Source organism: Miniopterus natalensis, chromosome 4 (genome assembly GCF_054644295.1).
Source record: "Miniopterus natalensis isolate mMinNat1 chromosome 4, mMinNat1.hap1, whole genome shotgun sequence".
Taxonomy (NCBI): domain Eukaryota; kingdom Metazoa; phylum Chordata; class Mammalia; order Chiroptera; family Miniopteridae; genus Miniopterus; species Miniopterus natalensis.
The window spans coordinates 59,897,964-59,918,418 of NC_142084.1; the positions used below are offsets into that span (position 1 = coordinate 59,897,964).

General features: G+C 49.2%; 1 protein-coding gene across 1 annotated transcript in view; it reads left to right on the plus strand.

The window, feature by feature from the left end:
• Positions 1 to 19,786, plus strand: part of ZNF395 (zinc finger protein 395) — a 38,284-nt gene extending 18,498 nt beyond the window's left edge. The window contains exons 2-10 of the mRNA XM_087816567.1: positions 5,815 to 6,061; positions 7,431 to 7,663; positions 8,505 to 8,614; positions 11,843 to 12,078; positions 12,506 to 12,606; positions 13,329 to 13,614; positions 14,939 to 15,031; positions 15,901 to 16,004; positions 16,302 to 19,786. Of these exons, the coding sequence (XP_087672693.1) occupies positions 5,828 to 6,061; positions 7,431 to 7,663; positions 8,505 to 8,614; positions 11,843 to 12,078; positions 12,506 to 12,606; positions 13,329 to 13,614; positions 14,939 to 15,031; positions 15,901 to 16,004; positions 16,302 to 16,413 (1,509 nt within the window). The 5' untranslated portion in view covers positions 5,815 to 5,827 and the 3' untranslated portion in view covers positions 16,414 to 19,786. The remainder of the gene's footprint in view (positions 1 to 5,814; positions 6,062 to 7,430; positions 7,664 to 8,504; positions 8,615 to 11,842; positions 12,079 to 12,505; positions 12,607 to 13,328; positions 13,615 to 14,938; positions 15,032 to 15,900; positions 16,005 to 16,301) is intronic.
• Positions 19,787 to 20,455: the final 669 nt, after the last annotated feature.

Below are 20,455 nucleotides of genomic sequence, written 5' to 3' on the forward strand. Positions count from 1 at the left end.
CTCATTGGTTGAGCATCAACCTATGAACCGGGAGATCACAGTCTGATTCCTGGTCAGGGCACGTGCCCGGATTGCTGGCTTGATCCCTGGTAGGGGGCGTGCAGGAGGCAGCTGATCAGTGACTGTCATCATTGATGTTTCTATCTCTCCTTCTCCCTTCCTCTCTATGAAACCAATAAAAAACATATATAAAGAAATTTAAAAAGTAAATAAAATCCACACCACACATTTTAAAAATGGTATAACAGGGCCTGCTACATAACTTGAGTGATATAAAAGTTTTAGCTCAGGCCCCTGGCTACTCTTGGAGGGTTTTCTATCCAAAGCCAAACTGGGCAGAGTCCTCTGGGAAGAAAAGGTCAGTATATGCTCAGTGATGTGAATATATTTTTTACTTTTTCTGGAGAAGGCAGACCAGAAGGAGAAAAAAAAAGAGAACCACCAGGCAGCATTTGGGTCCAGGCAGCATTTGGGTGGTGATGCCAGGGTATGACACCTTGTTTCTGCCAAGTTCAAATGGTGACCTGCACTCTTAAGAGGCCCATAAACATATGTGCATATAATTGTAATTTTGCTTCACATGCTCTTTGCATCATCTCTCAACAGAGATGGCCCCTGGCTAGGAGGTGCAGGAAAATAATTGGGAATCCTGTTCTCCATTGAGTTGTGTTGTAAAAGAAGAGATGTTTATTGCTACATTTTAACTTTTGAATGAGCTTAGAACATCACCCCAGAAAATAATTTAAAACTTTACAGATTTAAAAGAAAAAAACAACTTTCTGATAAAAGCTTAAGGATGATGTGCAGAATATTAGCCAAAGAACTAAAAACTCAAACCGACATTCTGTGCAGTGGTTACCCAGTGGAGATCATGAAGCAGAAAGCTGAGGTTTAGTAGAGAACCTGAAACTGTCTGCAGAGGGTTGCCTCACCTTGATCCATAAATTGTTCATTAGAGAGCTTGTAGCAGGCACCCAAGATTTAGCAAATGGCAGTCTTGCTCCAAACTTAACTTTCCTTAACTAAAAAAAAAAAAAAAGGAAAGAAACCCAACTTATTACTCACGTAATGAATCATTTTGACTTATGACTTATGTCCTAGACGTGCCACTAGGTGATGTCATGACTTGCTGTAGTGCCCATGGGTGGTAGGAGAGAACAACCATTGTGTGTGAGCGCGTGTGCACACACACGTTCGTGTGCTGAGACGTGGTTGTCTGGCAACAGTCACATGTCAAATAGCAGTTTGCAACTCAGAACCACAGAGAAGGTTTGTTTTCCTCTTCTGTCTGTTCCAGTTATTTAACTGAGGGCAGATGTCCTCATTAAGGGCTATTAGCACATCAGAGTATGTTTGCTGAGCCTGGAAAGGGGCTAACCCCTTTTGGACATTGACCAAAATACATATTCTAGTATAGCCAACCCCTCCTATTGGTGACAACGGAAGGGGCGAGAAACACAAGAGGGCCCAGGATCCCCTTAAAACTGTAGATCAGCAGGAAGTCCTTTTTAGCACCAGTTTGTTTCAATCAGGGAATTCCATAAGTGAGGAATGTAACATTATAAAGTGGGATTTGGCTACATGTCAAAACATTGTTATTGTTACCCCAAAAAGGATGTTTCTTAATTTCTCTTTGCTGTACCAGAACCATATGGCAAATTAGGGGATGACTGGTTTATATGGAACTTCGATCGCTCCCAAGAAAGAAACTAGTGGAGAGATCAGGGAAGAGAGGCTCTGGTTAGATGGATAGAAGCTTGCTAGGAGGGAGGGCGGGACTCTTAATCCCAGGTGTAAAGTAGCAGGGGAGCCTGAAAAGTCACTCTGAGGTCCAGAGTTAACCTGGATCCTCCACCCCCCAGCACGGCTGACTTCCTTCCATAGGTGCTCTAGTCCACTTCTGAGGCCCTGAAGGACACTTGTTATCTGTAGAGCCACGTCCATAATGTGATGAGTGTGCTGATAAATGCCGGCGAGGCAGTGAATCCCACTTGGTGATGCTGCCCAGCCGACATTTAGTCTAGATTTGGCTTTTTCCCTTCCATTCTGTCAGTCACTAGTGTAAACCTGGCTCAAATCTTTTAACTTTTGAGGCTGATTGCATTATCTCTCTGCTCCCTCTCAGAGGGCAATATGTGTATAAAGGTCTTCCCAAACCACTAAATGATTAACAGTGACTTGGACTGTTAGACGAAAGCATTGACCTCTATTTTGTAGGCAAGAGGCTAGGATGCCAGTGGAGGAGAGATTTTCAAGGAAAGACATTGTACAAGGAAACCGAAATAGAGACGTTCAGGGTCAGAGCTGGGGTTTTTTTCTATCAAGGTTCACTGACAAAGGAAAAAACCCCAAAACACCATGTAGATAAAAAGCAACTTAATGGAGTGTTTTATTTTGAGAGATCCCATACCTCCTGGAATAATGGCAGGATTATGACCTTTGACCAGCCCCCGGGGCTATTGGTTCCTAGTTGTGTAGCCTCAGCAACCTAAACTCTCCAAGGCTCAGTTTCCTCATCAGAAATAAAAGACCATGTTTATCTCAGAGTGTTCTGAAGATTAAATTAGATACAGTTTGTGAAAGCTAGTGCCAAGTAGGCACTCAACAAAGGCAGTTTCCCTTCCTTCTTTCTCTTCTGCTTTTAAAAATTAAGTTTTTTTGCGTACTATAAATGAATAAAATAAAGCACATTTCAGTGTGGAATTTGGAGAGAGGCCAGAAAAGAGAGCAAACATACGCAGGAACAAACCCCAAGTGGGCAGGTTCACCAACTCTGCAAATCCAGCAGGCTTTGGAAGGTGTGGGTTCACAAACCGAAGAAAAAGTATTTTTTAAATCAAAAAGAAAAGAAAAAGCTTATAAAAACATTGTCAGAGTCTGTTAGCTGAATATTTCAGGCTCCATCTGGAGACTGGAAGCCCAGGAATTTTGGAAATACTACTTTTTCTTAATTTTCAGAGGTAGAAACCTCAGACTTCCTGCTGTGGAAGGTGGGGGGTGGCCACTGGTTTTTTTGGTCAGGAAAAGGGTTGTTTCTTTTCTCTGGATGAATGCTGCCATCTGATGTCTCTAAGTGGCACTGCGGCCTCACCTCCGGCTCTTGGTTGCTCAGTGGAATTAAACGGAGAGTCAGAGGTTCTTGTTCCTGGCTTGAAGCTTCAGGGATGACAGCAGGCGAATGGATTGTAAAAACCGAGCTAGTTGGATACACATTTTTTTTTTTTTTCTGTAGTGGTCAAGAATTTACTTCTTACATTTGTCTTCCTATTTATGGTTAGAGTAAAGCTTTCCAAAATAGTGCTGTTACCGGATGTGAAGTCACCAGACACCTGAACGGCAGCTCTGTCGGGTGCTGTGACTCCCACCTTTTTCTTACCTTTTCTTTGCTTCCTAGGGAGTTCATGGTGGAGATACCATGTTCTCTGCTTCCAGCCCTCGAAGCTCTGAGTAAAAGACTTGTAAAAACCCTTTTCTGTCACACTCTGCAGGTTGTGAAGAGCTTCTACAGCCGGGGTGGAGAACCTTTTTTCTGCGAAAGGCCATTTGGATATTTATAACAGCATTCGCAGGCTGAACAAAACTATCAGCTTAAAAATTAGCTATGAAAACAGCTCCTAGATTTATTGAATTTCGAGTCCCGCCTGCTGTTGCCTTGGCAGGGCCGGACCAAATGATTTCAGCCCTCGGGCTGGACGTTCCCCGCCCCTGTCCTACGGGAATGTTCTCGTGGGCTCTCCCAAGGAAGGTGTTGGCGCCGGGGAGCATCAGTGTTGTGGTTTATTTATTTTTAAAATCTTTTATAAGAATTTATTTACGCTACAGTGATGACAATTGCTGGGGAGCAACATGTAAAATGTTCCCAGCTTTGTGATTCACAGAAGTGGAAAGAGGTGGAGTGGGGACTGACCCAGCGGCCTGAGGGCAGATCTGTGTTTCGCTTGACTCTCAGGAGGGAGGCTGTGGTTCAGGAGGGATTTCTCAAGAATAAGCTTGTTGACTGATTCAGATCACCGAGGGACCTGGAAGATTAGGGTTTTTGTTTTCTGGAATGGCATAGGAGCCTGAAGGTCACAGAGTGGCCCAGGGGACCCCTGCTGGCCCCACCCAGCCCTGGTGCTCAGTGGGTGCCATTGCTGTTGGAACCCCTCCTCTCTGGCAGGAGCACTTTGACTAGTGAAGCGTTAAACCAGGGTTTCTAGTTTTGATCTCCACCCTGGCTCTTCCCCTCCATACAACGTGGAAGGAGGTGTTACCCCTTCCCTGCTTTCTGGCGTGTGGGTGATGGTACAGTGACAACCTCAGAGCGTGCAGAAATGACACGCGCCGTTTTCGGAACAGCTGCTGGTCACCGTGGCATGAAGACCTTGGATGGTCGTCCTTGTTCGTGTCGGGGCCGGGGTCCTCGTTTCCATCACCCTGAATGCGTTAGCAGCCGAGGGCGCTTGCGGTTGGAGGCAGCTTGTGGGCAACACCCAGGCAGGGAGGGTTCCTGGGCTGGAGTCGGGACACCTGATCTTGTTCAGGCTCCGGCACCAACTTGATCCCAGTGAACAAGTCAGTTAAGCTCTACGCGTTCACTTTCTCAGGTGTAAAAGGAGGCGGGGAGAGTTAGCGTGGCTCGTTTCTGTGGCTTTTGGTAGCTTTGAAGCCAGCTAATCTTGGGCATCTGCGCGTACCTGACAAACGTCCTCACGCTTTGACTTAGCGGTAGTCACGTGCTGCGTAACAGCACTTAGGTCCTGACGGCCGCACGGATGACGGTGGCCCCGTAAGATTTTAATGGAGCTGAGCAGTCCCCGTCACCTAGAGGCGGGGCAGCTGTCGTCGCGTCGCAGTGCAGTGTGTTATTTGTGCGTGTGACGCTGGTGCGAACAAGCCCACTGCTCTTTCAGCCGTGTAAAAGTGTAGCAATACGTAACACTTGACAGTGATAATAAGTGATTGTTCCTGATTTATGTGTTTACTATACTCTTTACTCGTAAACAAAGTTGGCTGTAAAACCGTGTTGTGCTGGCAGAGCCTCGTGTTTACCACATCCCCGGACGGCATCGTCTTCTCGCATGCTGTTTTCTACAGTACACGTGCTGTTCGGGCCTTTAGCCTGGGAGCACAGGCCATCCCATGGAGCCGGGGTGTGCGGTAGGCCATCCCGTCTGGGTTGGTGCAAGTGCACTCCGATGTTTTCACAATGACAGACTCACCTTACAGTGCATTTCTCAGGACGAATCTCATCGTTGAGTGGTGCACAACTGGACTGTATCGTATATCAGAACTTGACCTGGTGTGTGTGCTGAGGCTGAGCTCAGATGACACTACCTGTGGGCAGAGCAGTGCAAACAGCGGCATGGTACTGGTCACAGCCCCGGGTATAAGAACAAAGGATTGGTTAAATTAGTAATGATGCATCGGCCTGAGAAAATACCGCGTGGCTTCTCCAAGGGTTTTTGTAGAATAACATTTACTGATACAGTAAAATCTACACAAGATGCTAAGTGAACATTCACTTTATCAAACCACGATCCCATTTTTTGTAGAAATTAAAGCATGGAATGCTATTTGGGAAAAGCGGGTACCTCTGGGAGGCTGCTTGAGTGATTTGTGTTTTTGTGTGCTTATCGGAATTTTCTGAATGTCCTATGAGGAATGGGTGTTACTTTTATAAAAAGATAAATATTGTAAAAGTTACTATAAAGTGTTTCATCCATTTTAAATAGACACTGACACTTCTTGCTGCATGTAGGATACTTTACTAAGAGCTTCCTGATTCTTCCAGATAAAGGCTGAAGGATTCTGTGTCCCCCTTTGCCTCCCCAGGAAAGATAGCAGCATGGCTAGTGTGCTGTCCCGGCGCCTTGGGAAACGGTCCCTTCTGGGAGCCCGGGTGTTGGGGCCCCCCGGGACTGCCCCACCTTCAGAGCCTCAGGCGGAGCTGCTGGAGGGGATGGCTCCCCAGCCCTTCTTCACCCCTAAGGACACTTCCTGTCAAGAGCAGCCCAAGGAAGTCCTCAAGGCTCCCAGCACCTCAGGCCTCCAGCAGGTGGCCTTTCAGCCGGGGCAGAAGGTAAGTTGATCCCTGAGTGGACAGGTGCCTGATCTTCCCAGGCTTGGGGCCAGCAGGCTTGTGGTGCCCCGAGTGATAGGCTGGAAACTCCCCGGGCATCAGTTTGTATGCGTACAGACCTTTAACTTGAACCCTGTGAGCCCTTGGGGAGCAAGCTTCCTGAGAGAATGAATTGCCAGCCGCAGACCCAGGGCTCCTTGATGACAGTGCTGTCTTGGAGAAAAGACTGGTGAGACCTGACATCTGACATACTGGGCATGGGCCTACTCAAAACCTCAGTTTCAAACATGGCCAGAGCTCAGTTTTGCTTAACCTGTCTCAGTTTGCAACTTTACGAAACAAAGGAAAGAACTTCAGGCTTATGAGAGACAGGGTAAGGTGGTTTTTTAATTACCTTTAGAATTTTTCAAGAGAGGAAGATGTTTGTTTAGTCAGAATACCATTTGGATTTTCTTTTCCAGTGTTTTCTTCCCTTGTGTCAGGGCCCACCTATGACCTGTACCTGATGTTATCACTAGATCCAGATGCATGGGCTTCTCTTTCATTGCCTTCTCCAGGGCCCATAAAGTAGACTTCCTTCTGCTTCCCTGCTGAGGCTTCTGTTTCCCACACCTTGCTTCCCCAGCTGCTAGGCAGCCCTTGACAGAGGTCAGCCTACCTCTCCATCTCTACCATCTTGCCCCTAGGTAGACTCAGAAGTCCCTGAAGGGTAAAATGCAGGGTGAATAATTCAAGGGCAGTAGTTGTGAACTGCAGATAGATAGGACTTCAAAGGCAAGGCAGAGCAGGGAATCGGGAGGGTGGACACAGATTCCAAATTCATTTGATTGGAGAATTTGCCTGTTTACATTTAAGTAATTATTGATAGGTAAGGACTTACTATTGCTATTTTGTTAATTATTTTCTATTTTGTAGATCTTTTGCTCCTTCCTCTCTTGCTGTCTTCCTTTGTGGTTTGTTGATTTTTTTTAGTAGTCATGCTTTGATTCCTTTCTCTTTATCTTTTGTGTATCAGCTAGAGGGTTTTTTGTGTGTGGTTCCCACAAGGATTACAGAAAATAGTTTATTTTAAGATGATAACAACTTAGCTTCAATTGCATACAGATTCCAAGTTCAGAAGAAAAAAAAAAAATCTCAGAAGCTGACATGTTCACTTTCTCCATCTAATTATAAGGATTGGTTTTGGGAAGAACCAATCCACTGGGTGCTCAGGGGGAAAGCAGGTACCTGCGAGCATCTTGCATGAATTAAAGATGAGTCAGAGAATTCAGTTTGTGTTAAATGGATCCTGGCTCCTAGAATTTGGGGTATGTGTGGTAAGGACTACCAAGTGCTGACCACTGGTTGCTTTTTTTCTGCCCCCCTCCAGGTTTATGTGTGGTATGGGGGTCAAGAGTGCACAGGACTGGTGGAGCAGCATAGTTGGGCAGAGGACAAGGTGACTGTCTGGCTGTTGGATCAGAAGTTACAAATCTGCTGCAAAGCGGAGGAGGTGTGGCTGGCCGAGCTGCAGGGCCCCATTCCCCAGGTGCCACTTCCAGAGCAGGGAACCCAGGCACAAGCCTACAGGCCTGTCTCCAGGAACATTGATGTCCCAAAAAGGTTTGTGTGGGAGAATCTGGGCTCTGAAAATCATGTGGGTGGTGAGGTGTGGGGTTGTGGCGTGTTTCGTGATGGGGGAGGAATGTGGAAGTCCTGGGTGTCTACCTGTCAAGATATTAGACAAGTGGGACACAAAGAGAGGAGAGGGCATCCTTGAGAAAAACCCAGAATGGTATCTTTTCTGTTATATTTTGGTTTGGCTAAGGGCTGTTTTTCCTCTCTTCATGCTTAAACTAAAATTAGTTCTTAGTTTTTTATGATAAGAGACAGAAAAAATGGCTTAGATCAGGAAACAGTAAACTTGTTCTGAATGGGGCCTGATGGTAAGTAACGTAGGCTTCGTGGGCCAAGCAGCCCCTCTCCCAGGGACTCAGCTCTGCTGCGCAGTGTGAGAGCAGCCACGGACAGTAAGGAAACAAACGGGCAAGGCTGCGCTCCAATAAGACTTTACTTACGGACACTCAGATTTCAATTTTGTATAATTTTCATGTGTCCTATGTCAAGAAATAATAATTCTTTGGATTTTTAAAACCACTTAAAAATTATAAAACCATTCTTTGCTTGGGAGCCATAGAAAGCAGGCCGCAGGCCATGTTTGGTCCACAGCCCCCAGCTTGCCGACCCTGGCTTACCTATTTGAAACCATTAGGGGTTGATGGAAATTATAAATGTAATCCAGAATGAGTATTTTTCGTGAATGAAGAGAGACCTTCACGCTCGACTTAATGTACACACTGGCTGATGGGAGTGGGGATGCGGAGGGGGTGGTCCAGAGTGTGACATGACCGTGTGGCCAGCAGTCTCAGGAAGTAACCTTTGTCACTCACCCTCTTGAATCCAGAAAGTCCGACGCGGTGGAAATGGACGAGATGATGGCGGCCATGGTGCTGACGTCCCTGTCCTGCAGCCCGGTCGTGCAGAGTCCTCCTGGGGCCGAAGCCAGCTTCTCTGGTGAGGAAGGGGTTCCGTGTGGGTTCTGGGTGCGGCAGAGGCTCATCACTGATGTCCTCTGCTTTGAGCAGCTAATTGCCGACGCACTGGCCTGGCGGCAGGATTTGGAGTGCCTCCTGGCTCGCATCCCAGACTGGCTGAGCGGCGTTGAGTTAGATGCTTCCATTCTTTTTTCTCAGTTTCCTCCTCTGGGAAGCAGTTTCCTGGTGCATTGTGAAGATGATTGAGCACGGGGCTGAGCCACACTGGCCACTTGAGTAAGTTCTTCTATGGGAGTAAGTGAGTGAGGCACTTTGGTGGGGCCTGAAGCGGGCCAGTAGAGGAATATTTGGTTCACAGAGGTAGAAACGGACTGAATGGTCCCCTAGTGGCCGCAGAAGATTCATGCCCCTGTTCCAAGTGCCTAATTCAGCCTTGCAAATTAGTGTGCGCCTACAGGCCAAGTACCTGGAATAAACAAGCTGAAATCTAAAATAAATTCAATTGCTTAATACAACCTGATAGTATAACTTCACAGCAAATTGACAAATTAAAGGGAAATTCTTCTAGCGCAACCCCCAAAATACATGATCAGTAATATGGGAGGAAGAAGGGTTGCTGGATATGAGTAGTTTGACAAGACTGGTGGTGAAATTGAAGTGTTTCTTTTTGAAATTTGCTGTAGGGCTGGCCTGACTTACTCCCAGGGAATAACTTTTTTGTTGATGAGATCTAACTGAATTGCAGGTTACTTAAAGCTTAAAGGAAAATATGGAGTCAGAAGGAAAGTGGCCTTTACATGTATCCCTTATAAGTAATCTTTCTAGATGGAAAGTAAATTTAAAGGAGTGATGATGCACATTTACTTACTTCACCCAAAGCCCGTCATCAATGACGAGTCTGCTAGTCACGTGTCTGATTGCACCTTGCGGGGAAGCCTGGCATTGCGCACATGCTCTGTCATCACTTGGGAGCTACACAAGCAAAATGGGGAAGTAAGGAGTCAATTTTAAGCCCTCAGGAAATTCTACAAATGTAGGAGATCCAGGAGGTTGGTCAATAGGAGGGAGATCCAGAAAGGGAAAGGAAATCATTGACTTCAATTCCCATCAGGTTTTGTGTGTATATGTGTGTGTAGATACATATGTACATGTTTACACACACACCAACGCCAACACATACACATCTAACTGGTAATATACCATGATCCTGATAACTGAAGTCCCTTTTGGACAAAAAATTTTAATAGCTTATTAAAGATTTTTTCCCATGATATTTCTGATCTTATGGTTGAAATCAGTGGAAAAATAAGGCTTCCTTGGCAGCTAATGATGTTGAAGTGTTTTGCCAGGTCAGGTGTATGTAATAACCAAGACCTTGCTCTAGTTATGGATACTATTTGTACAGAACCACTGTTCCCTTTGATGTCTGCGTTGTTAGAATGGTTCTGCACGTGCTTGTGTGTGTGGAGACCAGAGGGGATTATAAATATTTCTTAGGAGGTTCACTGTATGCTCTCTCATTGCTCCGTATTTGCTGAGGAGCACTCTGTTTTCATGGTATAGAATGTCTAGTACCTGCCCTAGAACGTCGTATGATCTAAGGTAGAGTAATTTATGTTTGTCTTATAATTTATAGATTAACTTGTGGAATTAACTTTTTGCTCTTAAAAATTTCTTCCTCCGTGTGCCTACCTGCCAGTTCCAGCGTTTGAGCCATTTGAATGGAAGGTTGCTGTGTTGTGGGGTTTCCCTGAGTTTGACCTCCCTCCTCTCCGGAGTCCTGATCGTGTTAGATGTAACATTCAGCTTCCTTACCCTTCTCTCCCTGAGTGGGTGTGTGCGAGCTCTTGACCTGCTGGGCTGCTGGGGCTCCTGAGCTGTTCCCTGAAGGGCTACCCTATTTTGTAAGCCTCATGCGTAGACGTCGTGGTAAGCTCCTGGTTTCCAGGAAGTCATAGCTTTGAGACTTGACAGCGATCCTTAGGGAGGGAAGAGCTCATCTGCCCTGTGCTGTGTGGGTGGGCTCCCAGCAGGTGAGGTTTCATTAAGGAGAGCCCCCAGTGGCAGTGTGGAGCGCTGGGAGTCTGCCGCAGGTGTCGGCGGTAACTGAGAAGCAGTTTGGAACATGCAGCAGGGTGAGGGAAAAGCAGTGGGATTTGTATCCTGGCCACAAAGGGTGTGCTAGTCGATCTCAGATCTCAGAACCCAGGTGACTAAGGAGGCTCCATGGAACCCCCACCCATGCTGAGAGTTGGGGTGCTTGGGGACATGGCCACCACACCTGCACGTGACACCCGCCCCCCTTTCTCTTGCTATTTCCGTGTGTAAGAATTTCCGATTCTCCTGTACTGTCAAGGAATCGGGATTTATGGCCTAGGCATGGAAGAGTCTGGCTGGGTGGCCCTAAGGCAGCTCAGAGACAGGCGATTTAAGAACTGAACGTTTCACGTCTCGCTGTGAGCTTCCTCCTGTTCAGGCCCTGCTGGGAGCAGGCGGCATCCAGGGCCGTGTTGGGCGCCTGTGCCCCAGGCGTCTGGTAGCAGCCTGAGTTGCTCTCAGAGCTTATCTTTCCTTCTCTAAATGGGCTACTGGTGGGTAAAAGCAGAGCCCCCTGGGCGGCCGCTGCCCCTGGTCAACGTTACCTGCCCCAGTAGCCGGCTGGCTGGCTTCTTCTTACAGGCATGTTTTCACGGACTTGCTCGGGTTTTTTAAATGACCAGTAGGCGTTTTTCAAGGACGCCTGGTCAGCAAGCTCTTCCTCGGCCTTTCCGCCCTACTCCGCTGAGGAAGACGCCCTCGCGTTCCCGGGCGCTCGCGTCCGTCCACCTTCTCGCCCACCCTTTTAGGATGAGAGGCAGAGCGGCGAGCCCTCCCCCTCCCCCTTCCCAGTCTCCCCTGCTTTGTTTTAAAAACCTATAAAGTGAGAAACACGTTTTAATTAGGTCCTCTTTCTGTTAATAATGTACGGAACGGATTAGTGAGTGTCGGTCAGTGATGACCAGCGTGGCCGTGGCCGGCGAGGTCCCGCTGGGCTCCCCGGAGGCGTCGCTGCGAGGAGCCGACCGCTCCTCGTTTTTGTCAAAGCCCAGAGAGGGGAGGTTTGGGGTTTTCGCGCTGACGTGGCGCAGCCAGGCGCAGCCGGGGCCGGGAGTGGGCTCCGAACGGGACCGCGTGGCCCCGACCCGGGCTGTCCGCGCCGCGAGCTCTGTCGGGCGGCCCGTGAGCATCCCGCCTTCCCTCCGGCCAGCTCCCCGCGCGCCCTGTGACCTGTGGAAGGAGAGCGGCGACGTGTCTGACAGCGGCAGCAGCACCACCAGCGGGCGCTGGAGCGCGGGCAGTGGGGTCTCCACCCCCTCGCCCCCCCACCCCCAGGCCAGCCCCAGGTACCTGGGGGACGCCTGTGGCTCGCCCCAGACTGACCACGGGTTTGAAACGGACCCGGACGCCTTCCTGTTGGACGAACCCGCTCCCCGTAAAAGAAAGGTAACGCGGGGATGTGAGCGTGGGCTCGGCCGGTGGCCCGCGGGCCCTGCCGTTCTCAGGCTCTGTCCCGGCGCAGCTCCCTTGCTGCTCTGCTCCCTCATGACGTTCCCAGGAACGCTCCTCACTGCCCATTTCTTCCATCTCTGCTCCAGTTCCCGCTTCCTCTGTTGCACGCCTGAGGCTTGTGCACACAAGGCCTGTGGTGGGTCTGACCCACGGTGCCAAGCACGGCTGCTGGCTGCCAGGCGCTGCCAGCCACCAGGCCCGTCTCCTGGGTCCAGGCTCTCTGCCCCTGCCTGCCCGCTTCTTTGGCCCGAGAGAGCCTTCCGTTGGGTTTTGTTTGAAGGAGGGGGTCCCCACAAGGTGAGGGTGAGAGGGGGTGAGGGAGAGAAGTGTATGCCAACGGTCTTGCCTTCCTTTCCCCTAGAACTCTGTGAAGGTGATGTACAAGTGCCTGTGGCCAAACTGTGGCAAAGTCCTGCGCTCAATTGTGGGCATCAAACGACACGTGAAAGCCCTCCACCTGGGGTAGGTATGAAGCCCAGGGCCTCTCTGCCTAGGGTACCGTTCAGGCCTCCCCCCTGGTGATCCCCCCAGACCTCTAGCCCAGAATGCTTCCGAGGAAATGACTTGCCGAGAGCGCCACCTGGTGCCTGTTCCTGGCCCCTTGTGCCCAGCAAAATAGCTTATTGGAGAGAGAGCTTTGTTGGGAAGGAAGGATGCTTCTATCTTGGTGAATGTTGATCTTTTCATGGGAAGGGAGCACCATCTGTCTTATGGGTGCGTCATCTTGCCTCACTGTAAGATGCGAGATGTTTTAGTTCTGGATAGAGATAGAGTGATTTGGTGGGACCCCATTGCGAGGCCTGCACCTGCTTTCCCTCAGGGACCTGGGGCTCTGATAACACTGCCACCCTAGGGTCGGGGCTGCTCTTGGCAGAGGAACTGTTTCACAGCCCTTTCCCTGGAGGAGAGAACAGGACCAAAAGTAGGTGGAGCCCAGGCAGGGCTCTGAGTCAGATGACTCATGCAGGAGGAGAGGTTCGTACACACTGTGTGAGAGGAGCAGCCTTAGGGGCCAGGAGAAATAGTCCCATTGATGTGCAAGCACGTCCTGCCCGTGACGCTGCACGTGTCCTCTTGGGCCCCTTCCCTGACATGCTGGGTGGCCCTCCTTGCACCTCTTTTTCCCCTGTTTTTGAGCTGAGGCAGCTCGTCCCTGACCACCACCGTGTCTCCCTCCCACACAGGGACACTGTGGACTCTGACCAGTTCAAGCGGGAGGAGGATTTCTACTACACAGAAGTGCAGATGAAGGAGGAAGCTGCTGCTGCTGCTGCTGGCACCCCTGCCACTGACTCAGCCCCCACCCCCAGTGTGACCAGCCCACCCCTTGCCATTCTTCCACCACCTCCTCCCAAAGGCCAGACCTCAGGCCCAGAACACCCTGGTGTGGAGTCTTACCTGCCCTCTGGTGCTCTCAGCAAGTCAGCTCCCGGCTCCTTCTGGCACATTCAGGCCGACCATGCATACCAGGTATGGGCTGGGACACGCTGGGAGCTCAGCCTTGTGTCCGTGGGGACGTTCAGTGTCTGACCTGTCACCGGCAGCCTGATCACAGGCCACTGACCATTCTGATTGAAGGCTGAGCCCTTTAGCTTAATGGGCCATCTCTAACTTCTACAAAGAAGAAAAGGAAAATAAATCATACTCGATAAATGTGGGAATTCCCTGAGGTCTTCATCGGTGGCTGTCATGAGTGATTACTAGAAATCTGGTTGAATCCCTGAGCAACCAGGTTGATGGATTTGGACTGGGGAATTGTTATACTGATGGCTATCAGAGGGGATGGAGTCATGTAGTTGGGCTTCCCAGATCACATCCCTGGTCCCTAGAATTGTATTACATTAACAAACAATCCAGCACCCATTTTTAAAAATCCTATTATGTGTCAAGCAGTGGGCTAAGCTTTTCAGATAAAATGAGACATTGTCCCTGACCTTGTGAAATGCACTGTTTAGCTGGAGAGAGAAATGCATATGTAACTATTATTGATTATAATTGTCAGTGTACCTTACCAGAGGCACAAGACATTGTGGGTACAGGAAGGACCAAGCTATTATGCCCGTGTGGTTGGGAAAGTTGTCGGGGGGGGGAACATTTAGGATGGTCTTCACTGCACGTAGTAGATATTCAGTAAATGCACAGCTTACCATGTGCCAGTTTTTCTTAAAATGCTTTTTGCCCATAGCTTGGTTTTATCAGACTCCAGGCTGATTTGCAAGTTAGTAATTAAAAAGCAGTGCTTTCAGTCAGAAAACCTTTACAAAATGAGCCAATTCTTCTCATTAGAATGAGTGGTCACTTAGTTATTTCATGTTTGGGCAACTTCAGGTGGCCCTTCAGTCAGCTGGCTGCCCCTGGAGACTGTGGCTGGTGTTTTTTATAAATAAAACTAAATCTGGACATCCAGGAGAGTGTTGCTAATTCCAGGTGGTTGCTGGGGACCCCATATTCTTAGTGCAGTGATCCCACCATGCTCAGGAGGCTTTTGGACATCTTTGGGGAAATGGCTGTAGCTTGTTCTTGGTAGGTGATCCAGTCAGGAAGTTAATCCACTGTGATGAAGTCATGAGACTAGCATGTACACTAGCTCTGAGAGGGGATCCTAAAAAAGATTGGCATCTGGGACTAAGGAGAACTCCCAAGAGTTGGGTACTCTGCTATTTCTCTTGTGAGGAGCATTCTGGTGTATCCCAGTGTTTCCAGCCAGTGACCTGCTGCACATCGTGAAATCCTAGGGAGGATGGGTAGACTCTGAAAGCCAGGACCTAGGCTGATGCTGTGTTGTCTCTGGCAGGCCCTGCCGTCCTTTCAGATACCCGTCTCACCACACATCTACACCAGTATTAGCTGGGCCGCCGCCCCCTCCACGGCCTCCTCCCTCTCTCCGGTGAGTGTGCCCATGTTCGAGCCTGTCAGTACTTCGGGGCCCTGGAACAAGCTAAGGGCCCTTCCACACATACCCGGTGCTGGAGGCTATCTCCCTGCGCTTGTCTTCAGCGCCCAAACTTCTTGAAGACCGCCCCCTCACCTGGCACTCTCCAGCTGGCCACACAGCCCCTCTTAGGAGGTGGAAGGAGCGTGCTTGCAGAGGAGCACCCAGATCATGCAAAATTTATTGCCAAGAAAGTCATGAGGCGAGGCAAGGGTCAGTGCCCTATTTAGCTCTGAGTGTCTGTGGATGCTTGTTAAGAAGGGGGAGAATGTGGGGAAACCTGGAGAGGAAGAAGGTGGGCAAGAAAGAAGGTAGGAGCTTGTGGGGGGTTGTGCAGGGTGGGTCAGAAATCTCGAGGCCACTGTGGACCGCTGCTTAGGTTGCTTGCCTCTGAACTAAAATGCATTGGAAGTTACTTGAACTACACATACTGGGTGCTAGTCCTAAATGTCTCCTATAGGAAGGTATCACACATTGTGAAGGCTGAGTGCCCTGCCCGAAGGTGGTGTTGAGGCGATGCAAGCCCTTCTTTTGTGTCACACATGGTGACTGCATCTCAGTCTGCAGGGAGCAGTCCCTGAAGTGGCCAGGTCAAGTGACTTCCCTGCCTGTGGCCCCTGCTCTCTCATGAGCGTGACTTAAAGGCTTGCTCCTTACTCTCTAGCCTCCCCTCTCTACCTGGCCCCTGTTCACCTCTACCTGGAATATCCTTCCAGAAAAGTCCCCCTGGCCTCCTGGCACAAGGAGGGGCTCCGCAGGTGTGGCTGCCTGCCCCTTAGGATGGTCCTCTCACCTGTCCTTACGGCCCTTCTCCCTGTGCCCAGGTCCGGAGCAGGTCGCTAAGCTTCAGCGAGCCGCAGCAGCCACCACCTGCCATGAAATCTCACCTGATTGTCACTTCTCCACCCCGGTCCCAGAGCAGCGCCAGGTGAGACTGAGTCTGTTCCCGTTGCCTCCCTCTGGCTTCCGTCCCCATTATCTCCACTTCTAGTATGGACTCCGAGTCCACCTGACCCTGGTCTCCAGGGTTAGTCCTGGGAACCGGGCAGGGGCAGGGGTGAGCCAGACTGGAGGACACACTGGGTGCTGGGGAGACTCTCTGTCCTCTGGCCCTATTGGCTCCCACCCCTTCTAACCTCTGCTTGTTTGCTCAGCCTCACACTTGGCCACTCTCCAGGTCTAACCACCAGTTCGTGACTGTACTCTCATTACTCTCTTTTGGCAGGAAGGCCCGCGGGGAGGCCAAGAAGTGCCGCAAAGTGTATGGCATTGAGCACCGGGACCAGTGGTGCACCGCCTGCCGCTGGAAGAAGGCCTGCCAGCGCTTCCTGGACTGAACCCGTCCAACCGGCTCCTCCTCTTTGCTCCTGGCCCTGATGGCAGCCAGATGACAAAAGGCAGGCCTGTGAGCCCTCACAGACACCTACAGATAAAGAGTGGACACTGGGAGTTTGGGCTCTATTGGCTAAGGTTTAATACTTAAAACCTTTTTCCCTCCCTTGTGGGAACATTTTATTTTTTTTAAAAAAAGAAATGAACATATTTTTTCCCCTCAAATAGGAGAGAGCCAAAACTGACCAAGGGTATTCTGCAGCGAACTAGAGACCAAAGAATTAATTAGCCTCCCTTTCCCACATCCCCTCTCTCCAGGGGATTAGTTTGTTAGCATCAAGAAGGAACAGCTCATTCTGTTTCCTGCTGAGTTGGTGAATTCTTTGCTTTCTCAACTCGGCCAGAAGGGACTGTGAGCAAGATGAATTTACTTTTCTTTTTAAAAAGTTTCTGGCTGATGACTCAGAGAGCAGGACCTGCTGGATGGGGTGGGAAGAGTGAGGGGTACCTGGGCGCTTTTTTAATTTTTATTTTCGCAGCTAGCCCTTCTCCGCCTGAATCTGGGAGCGTGGAAAGCTTGTTCTCACCAGGCAGCTTCCGTGGAAGTAAAAGGAAAACCTTTGTCTGGTGACAGCTCTTTGAATCTGAGTCCCCTCAACGTTGGGTGGCATCCCAACACATTGTATGGCTTCTTCTCAAAGCCCAGACTAATAGTTTTTTAAAGACTGTCCCCAGATAGCTGAGCCAAAAGGCTACTATGAATTCACTTTTTGAAATGTGGAGGTAAAACACTACCTTGATAATGCTTTCCTCTTTCCTTGAGGAAAAGTGAGAGGGTTTGAGTACCCATGAAAGCTCTCTGCTGTGGTCAGAGTGATGGCAATGACAACTCTAAAACACTTTGTTTTCTTTTATGCTGTATTCAGAAGTCTTTATCTGATTAAAGTTCCCTTTTATTTGGGTGGTAGGTTCCTCTTTGTCTCTGGCTTCACCAGGGATTTCCCCATTTCCCTCCCCAGGCTGCAGCAGGGCTGGCGGGGAGGGAGAGAGAAGAGCGTAGATAGATAGGCAAGTGGCACCTTGCCCCCGCCCACGGAGGAGGAGTTGACAGGTGTCCCATTATAGGACGGGCTCACCTGCTCCTTTGGGAGCAATCTGATCTTTTTCCTGAGGTGACAAGTAGGACAGGGACAGGACTCTCTGATCAAGGCAGGAGGCTTCTGGAACTTTTACCAGTGTTGGTCCAGTCCGATGAGGAGGAGGGTCACTTTGTTATGGTGTGACCTTCCCGGATGCCTGCTGAGCACCTTCTCGCCTGAAGGCAGAATGGGGAAGGTTAGAGAGAGTGTGAGGAAGCAGAGTAAGGAGGACCTGGGGTTGGATTCGCAGCTCCTGGTGGTTCAGCCCCTGGTGTCTCTGGAGGCCTCAGGAATTGAGGGGAGCCTGGGCTGCATCGCTTAGGAGGTGGAGGAGATAGACGTGGGGAGTTCAGCACCGTGCCAGCCAGTGGTTGATTAAGACGGGGCGAGCTGAGCCTTGAGGGAAGGCACGTGTTTGCTTCGGAGTCTCACCTTTCTTCCCAGTGATTAATTGTGGGGGTTCCTTGGGGCCTGCTTCACTGGGACCACTGATGCCCAGCCGTCTTGGACCTATGTCCTCGATGTCAGGGGCTCAGGGAACCCCACCAAGCCACCCCTCTGGGGACAGAACAGCAGCATCCACCCCTTGGCTCTCATTGAGGGCGTCCTCTTGGCCCCAGGTGGAAATACCTGGCTATTTGAAGCTCCTCTGGCCACGTCAGGTGGGAAATGTGCATATGCCTTTGAATCCGAGACAGGTGGAGTGTTAGAAAACCTACCGACCTGAGAATAGGGATGTGATTTTGTGAAGGGTGATGGGGACCTGAGTTTGGTGACAGAAGGAAAGACAGTTATGCACAGGTATCTTTGGTGGTGATGGGGTATATTTTTATAACTTAGTGAAAAAAGGTATGTGGAATCTGTCCCTTGGTAAAGCTCGAAACCAGGCCAGCGAGAGGTGGCCAGGGTTCTTCTTTTTGTCCATTCAGCCTCCCTGAGAATTAAAAGCCAATAGCAGGTTGTTGCTTGTCCTGACTACTCACTTCCCATGCTGTCCATTTCCAGGTCTGTGTTCTCGGGGAGGGGAGGGCGTGTTTGAGACGCGGGGACTCTGCCCAGCAGTATCTTCCCTTCACTCCTTAATCAGAGCTCTTGCTGAGTCTCGTCTTTAGAAAAGCTGTTCTCATTTCCCCCCTCAGTTTGGATCGTGTAGATATAACTGCATATAGATATTTTCTGTAAAGGAGGTAGCCTTTTCATGTCATTGGTACACAGGGCAGAGAAGGAAGAGAGAAAGAAGAAATGGATGAAATAATTGAAAAACTGAGGTGGTTTTTTATTTTATTTTATTTTATTCATGTTTTGTTTTGGTGCAGCTTTCCCTGTCTGCATTTGCTCCTGTCTTATTTTTGGCGGTGGTTGGCCTCCTCTGGCTTCCCTCTTCCCACATTTCCATCTCGTGGCTGTTGTGTTGGTTCTTGACATGTGGTCTGACTTGGGGTTACCCCATTTGTTTCCTCTTGGAGGGTGGGGGTGGTTTGTGAACTGATGCAGCAATCATGCCTGTTTTTTCATCTCTGTATCTCTCTCGCTACTTCCCAGCCCACCTGGGCAGCAGAATCTGAGAGAAGGTAAGATGCCATAGGTGCGCATTCAAAGCTAACAGGACCGATTGTCAAACGCAGTTATCTTGGGAAACTTTATTCCACTGACGTTGCCCTTATTCAAAATATTTCTTGGAATTACCTTGGGAGTCTGGGGCCTGCTCTGACCAGTCTTATTGATACTATATCTGCCCTCAGGCTTACTCAGTGCAGAGAGAGCCTGTGAATGTCTGTGGTCAAGTGAGGTCACAAGTGCAAAGCACAGGGACTGACTAGCGAGTAAAGTAACTTGGATTCAATTATGTGATGTTTGAGCTGGATGGGGAAGCCATCCTGCAGTTCCAGAGAGCGTTTTGAGCAATGTCCGTGTTGTGATGGGAAGCTTATAGCTTGACTCCTTGGAGGACATTATTAATTTGGATGTGGAAACTGATTTGTTTGAAGAAATCTGTCCTGTTACTTTCTGCTCATTCCAGGTTCTGACTACCAGGGGCAAAAAAACAAAAAGAGAGAGAGAGAGATAAATCCCATTTGTGAATTTGTCTTACTGGCGCCTTTTCCCCCAGCTGTCTTCCAAGTATTATTTTTACTGTTAAAATTTTTTTTTGTTTTTTTTTTTAAAATGTGAAATGTAATGTTTTTACAGCAACAATATGAAATATATTTTATAAGGAATAAAATGGTACATTGTCTGATTTAATGTGTGCCTGTCCCTGTGCCCCCTCCCCTGCAAAGGATAAGACTATCATTGTCCTCGGTGTCAAACCAATGATAGCATTCATGCTGCAGGCAGAGCCTACACATTCATTTGCTTAGAATAACTGTAGGTAATGTGATCAGGGACCATGTGCTTCCATGGATTACCTCAATAACCCTATGAAGGAGTTCCTGTTATTATCCCCCTTTTACAGATGAAGAGGAGAAGTACAGAGGTTAAATAACCCTCCCAAGGTCATACACTGGGAAATCATGGTACTAGGATTGTAATCCAGGCAATATAACTATTTTCTATATTGCTTATATTGACATTGGGAAGCATGTTCTTGGCCATGTTCCTGAGTCTGTTTAGGAGAAAATAAGTCACACTCTTTATGGGACCAGTTCTGACCTAGGGAGCAACATGGGCCACCTCCTGAATGCATCTGTTTCATGTACTGTGATGGCCCAAATGGCCAGTTAAAGCTGGTCTAGGCGGGGAGGGTGTTGGGAGCAGAAAGCAACATTCCACCTTTGCAGCAGGAGACCACAAGGAACCAGTTCTAAGGACCCTGAACAGGGCCTGAGGGTGAGGGTGATGCCACTCTGTGAAGGCCTGGGAACTCGTCATGGTTGGTCAAGCCCAGAAGCCCCTGAAGCTGATGTGG